The 9875-nt window shown below is 39.1% G+C and overlaps 1 protein-coding gene across 1 annotated transcript in view; it reads right to left on the bottom strand.

The window, feature by feature from the left end:
• Window positions 1-1026: 1026 nt before the first annotated feature.
• BRCA1 (BRCA1, DNA repair associated) overlaps window positions 1027-9875 on the bottom strand; it is a 19034-nt gene continuing 10185 nt past the window's right edge. Inside the window, exons 11-21 of the mRNA XM_027664863.1 lie at window positions 8662-8876; window positions 8314-8480; window positions 7527-7852; window positions 6826-6913; window positions 6162-6239; window positions 5637-5677; window positions 4927-5010; window positions 4476-4530; window positions 3464-3537; window positions 3113-3173; window positions 1027-2042 (exon numbers count right to left, since the gene is read on the bottom strand). Of these exons, the coding sequence (XP_027520664.1) occupies window positions 1939-2042; window positions 3113-3173; window positions 3464-3537; window positions 4476-4530; window positions 4927-5010; window positions 5637-5677; window positions 6162-6239; window positions 6826-6913; window positions 7527-7852; window positions 8314-8480; window positions 8662-8876 (1293 nt within the window). The 3' untranslated portion in view covers window positions 1027-1938. The remainder of the gene's footprint in view (window positions 2043-3112; window positions 3174-3463; window positions 3538-4475; window positions 4531-4926; window positions 5011-5636; window positions 5678-6161; window positions 6240-6825; window positions 6914-7526; window positions 7853-8313; window positions 8481-8661; window positions 8877-9875) is intronic.

Genomic DNA, 9875 nt, shown 5'->3' on the forward strand with positions numbered 1-9875 from the left:
CAAAAAGGGAGGAAATGGAGCTTGGTCCTCGCCTATAATATGGCATTTCAGTGCCATGGACCTCCACGTGCTGGGGCTTCATCACTGAAGCTGGAAGTGCAACCAGAGAAGTCCATATGGATTCCGTAGGGAGGCCACATCAGCTCCCCTTAAACTGCCTAATTCTTTGGAAGCATATCCTTGCTTTAGCTGTGTGTTTGGTCAAGTCATTTCACCTTCATTCACATCTTACACGAGATGGAAATCACTACAAAAGCTCACTTACTTTATAGGAATGGTTTTCACAGATCTAGGAGGAAGGGCAGTGTCATGGGTGTCATTCCTATAGACAATTATCCAGCTGGAGCCAGTACCTTACCTGCTAGAAAGGACTTCTGCATCAAGATCTGGGGGACAGTTTCACAATGGCAGAAGCAAAACAGTCTTGGTTTGGCCTTTTCCTCACATCTAACTGGCCAGTCGTTGCCCCCAGCCACCCTTTGAAATGTAGATTATAAAAACCCACCACCAGCCTGGACTCCAGAGATAAGAGGAGCATCATTCTGCAGGTGAGGCTGTGCTGGACAGCCCCAGGTATGGAATATTGTCACACAGAAGAAAACAGCAATATATGTGAGGGGAGCAAACACTCCCAGCTCTCACACCAGCAGCAGCAATGCCTGATCAGCCCCCCTGCACTTGGCAGCTGCAAGACACTTGATAACACATTTACTTATCAGGGTGAGTAGGAATTACAGTTCTGATTCCAGCCCTGAAATTCTCATTTACATTTCTGACCTCCAGTAAGTTTCCACTTTCCTTGCCCATCTCAGGAGGTTGGACTGCAGGTATTTTTTCACACCTGCCTCAATGCAGAGACTGAGGGACTGGTTCACACAAGGAAAGCAAAACAACTAAATGAAATACTTGCCAAAATAATTTTATTTCCTTTGAGTATTCCAATATTTGCAAACATACTTTTGTAACATACTTTTTTCCAAGACATCACCATCTGAGCACTAAACACTTCTCTGAACTTAAAGACACTTTTTTTTTTTAAACAACCACTGCATGAGAACAGGTTTTCTTTCTGTTCTCAAAGTACAAAATTAGGTATGAAGTTGAATTGCTTGGCAACAGAAACACACAACATATTTTCTTACATAAAAAGTAATTTCTTTACAGCCTCATTTTGCACACAGGGACTATTAGAAGCAGATTCTTACTGGGCTTATTATGGGTCACTGGGATACTAAAGTGCATCTGTTCATTAACTCTTCACAGTGTCACAGACACCTGCCAGAAATCAGATGGACAACACTGGTATGGGCTCGTGGTTTTAAGGAGAGGTTTCTGTTGAGACTCAGTCACTGGCTTTCTGAGGGCTGTATGTGTGAATGTTTCTGGGTAGGGTGAGTTGGCACTTTGATATACAACAAGAGAGCTGTTTGTGATGTTTTCAACACAACCAGTCAGTGGTCGATGCATCACAAATGGTGTTCAGGGTTTGCATTTAAACCAAATGAAAACATGGGGGTTACTCCAGAGTGCAAGAACATTTTAATTCAAGCCCTGAGCCCAATATCCCTCTTTTGACTGTCTCCAAACTGGCCACAAGTATATAAACAGGAACTGGCTGCAATGGTAAAGAACACATCACCATTTCTCTGAGGAGGCCATATTCTACATTTTCTAACTTTTAAAATTTGTTTAACATTTGTAATTTCAAAATAGTGCTTTATATTAATATAAATCTTTAAAGAACAGTGGCTAATTCTATCTGTAGATGGTAATGTTATATAAGCAATTTTATTTTTAATAAAAATCTGTCAGTTTGCTCTGAACAAGAACAGCAGACACACATTGTCTCTGCCTGTCTCAAAAACTCTCAGTCCTTAAAATAATTTCAAACTATCAGCACTGATCACTGAGCAGTGGCCAAAGAGCTGCTGTTAACCCTTAGAACACAAGGTAAGCATCAAACTTCTGGCACTCATAGCAAGCCACGCTGTCCAAGACCCACTCCCTGGTCACCACGGCAACGTTGTTCTGCTGCTGTATCGCTGGAAGACAAACACACCAAAGACACAATGTTAGCAAGGAGTCAAAGCAACTTTAAGGTGAGACTGACTACCAGTGTCTTGCAGATTAAGCTATTTGCTTTCTTTGTAACATTTTAAAAGCCTTGGTAAAAAACAAAAGCCTGAAAACAGTGATGTGGGCAGTGCTATTCCCTTTAACAATGCAGGTAACACTGCTGCTCCAAAGAGAAGGGCTGGGTGGCAACTGGCCAAGCAGGAAGTAGTGAATACCAGGGAATAAACACGAAAAGATAACAAGGACTGCATTCTTTGCTTTTCAATTTCAGACCTCAGTGACAGAGCTCTGGTTCCTGTCTGCCCAGACATACAAGTATGTGACAAGCAATGAGGCTCATTAAGGCACAGGTAACATAAAATTACTGAAGCACTTTCAGGCTCTTCTTCCCCATTCCAGGATCTTTCTGTTTTCTCATTTTTCCAGTTCCATGGAAACAGCTGGTGGTGTTGTTTTTTTTTTTTTTTTTAAACATCATCCTCCTGCTTCACTTTTTTGTTCAACTTCACTGTAAACTAACTAGCTCCCTTTCATTCTGGAACTCCCACTATCCCATTTAAAAGTAAGTCAGTCAGGAACACTTGGACTTTCTAAGTCTCCTGGTTTCTCTAGAGCATTTTGCTTAAAAGAAAAAAGGCAAAATTATATCAGTTAAGACATTGTTTCCAGACCAAAACAATCTTGTTCCATCTGAGGCTTTCTCCTAGGTCTCACTAGTCCTCCAAGGATACCCTTCCTCACCTTTCAAAAACAATCTAATCAGAAAAGTTTCTGTAAAGCTGATGATACACAGAGGGCAACTGAACCAACAGCATTCACCTGCCACAGTAGGTTTTAAGATTGTATTGCTGATTCTTGAGACAATATGCCTTGTGCTTCCAGATTTTTCTTTCAAGACTTACCTCCATCTGCAGATGCAGCAGGATTTTATTTTGATTCCTCTACAAACCTCTCTGATATTTAGCTATTAAAAGGACAGAGGTGACAAAAGCACTGAATGTGTACCAGAAAACAGCCCGTGACAGTGTCACTTTACCTCCATAATCTGTGTTTTCCTTCCAAGCATCTGGTTGCACAACCACAACAGCAGTAGAGTTCTATAAAAAAAAATAAAAATGCTACTGTTATCTGTCTGTCCTTAAATGATTCTCATATCTATCTGCAGAGAGCAATAACTGAGCTAACTCTGCTTCAGAGCATCACTTCAGAGAGGAATTTAAGAAGTAGCAGAGAGAGGACATCAGCACCTAAGGTTCTTCTGTGGTTTCTCTCCAGGAATGCTCTGACTCCATTCAGGCACTAAAGGCTTTTTGGGACAGAAAGGGAGGCTCAGTGCTGATCTGTCACCATGATGTGACTGGGGAAGGGTAACACTCAGAACACTTACTGGGGTGTGTGTGAACAGATGAAGCTGCTTCACCACAGAGGCACCACAAAGCTCCACCATAGACTCCAGATGTTCTGAAGAAATCAGATGAACAGTCTGTTACTGCAATGTTTTAGATCAGGTTGGAATTGATGCTATTTCCCTGAGCCCTCCTGCATTTGCTCCAAGATACAAAGTACCACAATTTGGAAGAGATGTTTAGCCTTGGTAGAATGTTAAGTCTTTTCATTTTCAAACCTGCTGAGGAGCATCAGCTCCATCTTCCCTCACCCTCTAGTCAGGTCTACACAAAGCAAAACACTGAAGAAGCAAAGGAGCACAGGCCCAAAATTTAAAGTCACAGTTTATTTCCCCTTATCATAAGAGACAAGAAATGCAAGACACGAAATGAAAATTAAAAACCAGGAGTTAGAACTGTGATTAGTTCTCATTAAACTAAAGTAGTCAAAGTACTTAATTTCCACCAATTTGTTGAACTGATAGTGAAGAAGATAAATAAGTCTCTCAAGAGCCACAACTGACTATCACTGCAGCAGGTGAAAGCACTGTATCCTCTGTAGCAATTACTGTAAATGTCAAGAGATGTGAGGATATTTCACCCAGTCAAAAATAAAATTACTGGATAAATCAGAAAACATCTGATAAATAAGCCACAAAAATGGGGAGTTAGGTACAAATATTTTAAGTGGAAGAATATTAGCTTAAATTTTAAAAACATTTAATATAGTTTGTTAAATTTCAAAATAAAGTAAAGCTATGGTGCACAGCTTTTTCTTTGCATATGAACTTCTGGTTTTGTTGTGTTTCAACTTTTAATACCTGCTTTACAGATAGAAGGTTACACAGAGGACTGGCAACTACTAGAAGAAGGATACTTAGGAACTATTTACTAAGACAGAAGAAAAAAAATGTTCAAATAAAAGTATTCAAGAGCATCTAAAAATTACCAGACAGCACAACACTAATGATTTTCCTTGCTAAGAATTCATTTAATTCCACTAAAAGGACCCACCTGTAGTCATATCAGTGAAAGGTCCATAGCAACAGATCTCAAAGTCTTTAAAGATCTGAAAAGGAAGGCACATATTACAGAGTACATATGGGGTTTTTAAAGGTCAATACTTAATATGCTGGTTTCACTGCACTTCCAGGGCTTGTTATTAAGTTGTCACTATTTTCATAAAGTGTATCCCAAGGTTTTTGTAGCCTACAAACCAGCACAACAGCCCCCAGCACAACAGCCCCCAGCACAACAGCCCCCAGCACCCTTAATCCCATGCTATGTTATAAAAAGACAGGATTCACTCCAGGCACAGTGAGTCACTTCAACTTATCTGTTCTTCTGCAGAGCTCCCCCTTCATGTATGAGACTGCTGAATTTGTACAACTTTGTATATACAGAACAGCAGAGAAATTAGAAGAAGCTGCAGATATTCAGCTGGAGGATGATGATATGCTCATACCTTTTCAGTCTGACCCTGTCTAGCCCTCTTAGGACCTTGGTGGTTTCGCCCATTGATTACATCTCCTCTAACTTCAAAGTCCTCCTGGAACACAACATACACAAGCAATCAGAAGTTAAGAGGCTGAGAACACCTTCCTGTCAGTTCTGCATCAAACCAGAAGGATTTCAGTTCTGGAATCTGACAAGCTACAAATATGTGTGTGCAGAAAGACAATTAAAAGGCTTTTCAAGAGAAATGCTGGAGAGCAGCAATGAAACCCCTGCACCATCAGGCAATTTTAAGAGAAATTATAGTCAAACTGTATAGTAGTCTAGCAAACTGGATTAAAAGAAGCAGCATGTTCCATGATTATAATTAACTTATCAGTAAAATCTCATTTGATAGAAATTATCAGTACATAGTATTTCCTCAGGCAAAGGAAATCTTTTGCTCTATGCCATAATCTATCAATATCAGTAGGAATGCCTATAAAAAAATATGTCTACAACCTCTTAACAAAACAATAGGGACTTGATGTCTTCAATAACAATGAACACAAAGTATTAATGTGGCTTTAGCTCCTAGCATTTGGTAAAACCAGAACCCTAGATTTCAGACTAGAGTTCCATATATTAAATGTTTAGACAGTATCTGGGATTACTGCTAAGTCCATCAGTGTAACAGCATTAATTACCCATTTGACATTTCACCCAAGACAAAAGACCTACCTCATCCAGGAGCCTTTCTTCTTGAAGAGACTGAATTACCCCTAAATAAAAAAAAAAAAAATCAGAGCACAAGTCATTTCATCCAGCAAAACTGTTCTTCCACTGCCAGGAGTCTGACTTCATTGCTATATTAAACTGAAAGTATTTGTACTAAAGGAATACTTTGGTACAAAGTATGTATGATGCTGAAAGAACTTAAGAAATTTATTTACCTTTTATAAATAATGTTAATTTTACACTAATCATTGTCATGCATCTCCAAGATTTTAATTTAGAGGGGAAAAAAGACTTTTACCAGGGTGGGGAGCAATGTGGTTATTTGAACTCAGAAAATTAAAGAATTTTGATGTTGCTGTTTGTTTGGGGTTCTCAATTTTAATTTATTTTTAAGTATTTAGAAGAAACACTGCAACACATCAGACTCCAAGACATGAAGAGATCCTTTCTCCTTTACTGTAAGAAATAAAGATCACATCTGTGGTAGAAGGGCAAAGACTGTTTACCTCTGAAACAAGTTATACCTACACTGATAACTAACCACCCATTTTCTTCCTGCAATGCCCAGGAAGTACTTCAGTGTCCGTTCACACACCAGCTCCTTATCTGCAGAGAAAACAAGAGTAACATCTCTAAGTTCTTCCATCAGCAAAAAAAACCCCAAAAAAACACAGCTCAGGTTATTTGTGCCTAAAACCAAAATTTTTTTTGCTAAGTGTAGCAGCAAAATATCAAAACCGTAGAAAGATTCAAAAATTCTAGTGTCCTGATTTTACTAAACTGAAGGAAACTAGCAGAAAGTAATCACATGTACCAGTTGTGAACCATTTTTTAGTTATTTAACAGAGAGAAGAGGCAAGAAAAAGTACGATTTCTTTGGGAACCACCTTCATTTCTTTTTGGTTGGTTATGAACTACTTCACACTAATGTGCTGTAAACACCTGAAAATTATGACTAAACAGCTGAAGAAACAAATATCAAATATTCCTGTGTGAATCACAAGGAAAAAATGCACCCCCACTCTAACACAGTAAGAAAGATTCCCAACAAAAAATTTATGATGAACAATCAACACCTTCTCCTCAAACTTATTCAAATTTATTGCTGACCTGTCTGCTTGTTGGTTAGACTAAAGGTAAAATTCTGTATGGTTTGTCAATATAGGATTTGGCCACAGAGATCCCAACAAACCTGTTTTCATTATGACATGGGTTGTTCCTTCAGTAATGTGATTAGATAAAGTGCTCTGAGTTTTTCTTGCAAACTTCTGGACCACCAACTGAAAAACATTAAAGAAAACTAAGAGGCAGCAAAACAGATTTAAACCCACCAGCCCCAGTTTGCAGGATCATAACATAATGGCACAGTCCCTTTAAAGTAACAGTTTTATTTGGGTTGGCACACAGAATCTACATTTCCTTAAAAGTCAATAATTTTGGCACCTTTCAGCAGATTAAAGTAAAGCACAGCTGTTGGTATGTGGTTTATAAAAAAAAGCCAAATCCTCTTGGAAACTGAGTGCAGAAACAGGTTTATTAGCAACTCAGAACTACTGCTTACAGAAATCCTCACTAAGTGAACCAACCACTCAAACAGCCTCTTGCCCAGGCCCAAGGCTGTCTGGAAGTCCTCTGGCTATGGAACAATGTGTTTTTCCCCCAGACATTAGGAGTCATTTAAAAAGCTCAAATTTCACTAACCTTAATAGTGCCATTACAGGCAGCATCCTTCACATTTTTAGGAGTGAAGAGGTTTGACCTGAATTGCTGTGTTACTCATCTGCAGCTCCCACAAGATTAGTTTCTATTATACTTAGAGATCTCTCTTCTGAGGACTATAGTGGTAATCAGGAATCATTAATTAGTGATGTCAAACTTCTGACATTTACTTACATGTTCACTGTGATTCAGACCTGATGCCACAATTGACATTTCTTTCCTCTTTGTCACAACTGGACTTGGAGCATTTTCTTTCCCAGCTGCATTGTGCAGGACAGGTACAGGAAAACAGCCACTTTTCTTCAATCTGTGTCCTGGACCACAGCTTTTATTAGTGTTCTGAGCTACAACAGACCCATTTGTGGCTTCAGGAGTTGGAGGGTTAAGAAGCCTTGTAGAGGAGGAAGAGTTATTTGGATTCTTGATCACATTTCCAGAGGGATTTGATGAGACAGATGCACTGTTTTGCCTGGTCCCAGATTTCTGCTCCTCTGCATTTTCTGAAGGAAAAGAGAAATTACTCCTTGAGAAAATTTCATCTTTCTTGTAGTCATGGTAGAAGGCTGTTGCTCTCTCTATCTTTTAGGTTTAAGTTCTGCAGTTACTTCATTTCCTTATGTGTTTATTACTTCATCTTTGCCTCTATCATTACTTTTTCCTGATCTACAGTGAAGACACTAAAATACCTGTGAAACTTCCAGTAGTGTATTAGTCAAAAACTATGAGTTTAGAAGTGAGACAGAAAAACTCCTACTAGTGTCAAAATGTTGTCCCACCCCATGGGCAGCCACACAGCTGCCAAACAAGTAGTAACATCTTTTCAAATTGACCAGGAACATATAAATTCAAATCCTTGATGTACAAGAAGATGATGTATATCTTGCTGGTATTTAAAAATATGAGAAGAGCAGGAAAAAACCCACCAGAATTCAAAATGTGTTGGCTGCCTCTTAAATGTTACCTGTTTCAAGCTGACACTGCCTGTGTTCTTGCACTGCCTCCTGCACAGGTTTTGTCTTTTCACAAGGAGCTTTGTTCTTTAGAACATTGTCACACTCAAGGCCTTTCTCCAGATCTGGTCTCTTTAACAAACAGGATTCAGAAGATGGGAGCAACAATTCTGGAGACCTGGGGAGAGGGAAATTGATTTTAATACCTTTTTCACTCTTCTAAGTATCAGAGTCATGTACCAACAGCAAAGGTATTGCCATTGCTCAGAAGTATTTATTTCAAGATTTTTAATTTTTTTAGTAGAAGTTTAGAAATAAAAACAAACCAAAAAACCTCCAAACAGACCCCAAACACTGACCTTTCTTTATCTTGTCTCATTTGTTCCATTTCCAATGTTCTTTCACTACTGGGATGTGGCAGTTCACTGTGGAGAGGCAAAAATTCACAGGCCTGACTTCCCTGTTGCTTCAGTGCTGCTTCAAGCACAGCCATTTCTTGCTGAAGTTTTTTCAGGCTATTTTGCATAGCATTCTTTTGCTGCAAAGGAGACACAGGAGTGCCAACATCAGCAAACTCAGGATTTTAACAAATGCTTGAAAATTAGGAGCAGCAAAATTGTTTGGAATCACTTTTTTGCCACATGTTCAAAAGGTAACTGTGGTGCTTTTAGAGTTACAAATAGTGCACACACCCCACTGCCAGAAGCAAAAACACCCAACCAAGCACACACTCATTTTGCCAGTCACATTATTTCAGTTTAGATCACTCAGAGTTTAATCAGTGAGACAAAAAAAATAGAACTTATGCACAAATTTAAGCAATTTTGTTCAAACTGCATTAGTAGCTTAATTTAAAATTTAATAATGAACATCAAGTACTGAGCCTCTGCACTTTCCACCATTATTAAGAGCCCCAAAGACCATTTAAAGGACTAAAATATTTTATATTACTTTTCCTTATCTTCCCTCTCAAAAATTACATTAAATGTTTAAAAACATGCCATAGGCAGCTCCTCATAAGAACAGTTCAGGGCTTCAAAGGATCCTTTTAAAAACCAAAAACCTTCACCCTACATGATAAAGCAGTTTCCACAGAACTGAATATTCCATTTACAGCTCCAGCACTGGCACCATGTGGAACTTCTTTGTTACTGAACCCATAAAAAGCCCCAACCAAACAGAAAACCACTGCCCCACCACAAGCCCAAACTCCCCACCAATCTGTACTATCATAAATCCATTCAACCCAGGCACATCCTAGAATCTGTATCCATGAAGCCACAATGTCCTGCCAGTTGATCACATTTTACACTGATGCAGTAAAAAGAATAACTCAGAAAGCATAAAATTAAGTTCACTCTTCTCTGACATACATAAAACTCACAGAGCTGATAATGCTGGAAAGAGATTTAGCACAAGACTTACCTTGAAGTCACACAGGACAAAAAAAAAATCCCAAAGCAAAAAAAAAACCAACACAAACCCCCAAACAACACCACAACCCCCCCAGACAACACCACAACCCCCCCAACCACCACCACAACCCCCCCAACCACCACCACAACCCCCCCAA

Source organism: Corapipo altera, unplaced genomic scaffold (genome assembly GCF_003945725.1).
Source record: "Corapipo altera isolate COAL_440 unplaced genomic scaffold, ASM394572v1 142, whole genome shotgun sequence".
Lineage (NCBI taxonomy): Eukaryota > Metazoa > Chordata > Aves > Passeriformes > Pipridae > Corapipo > Corapipo altera.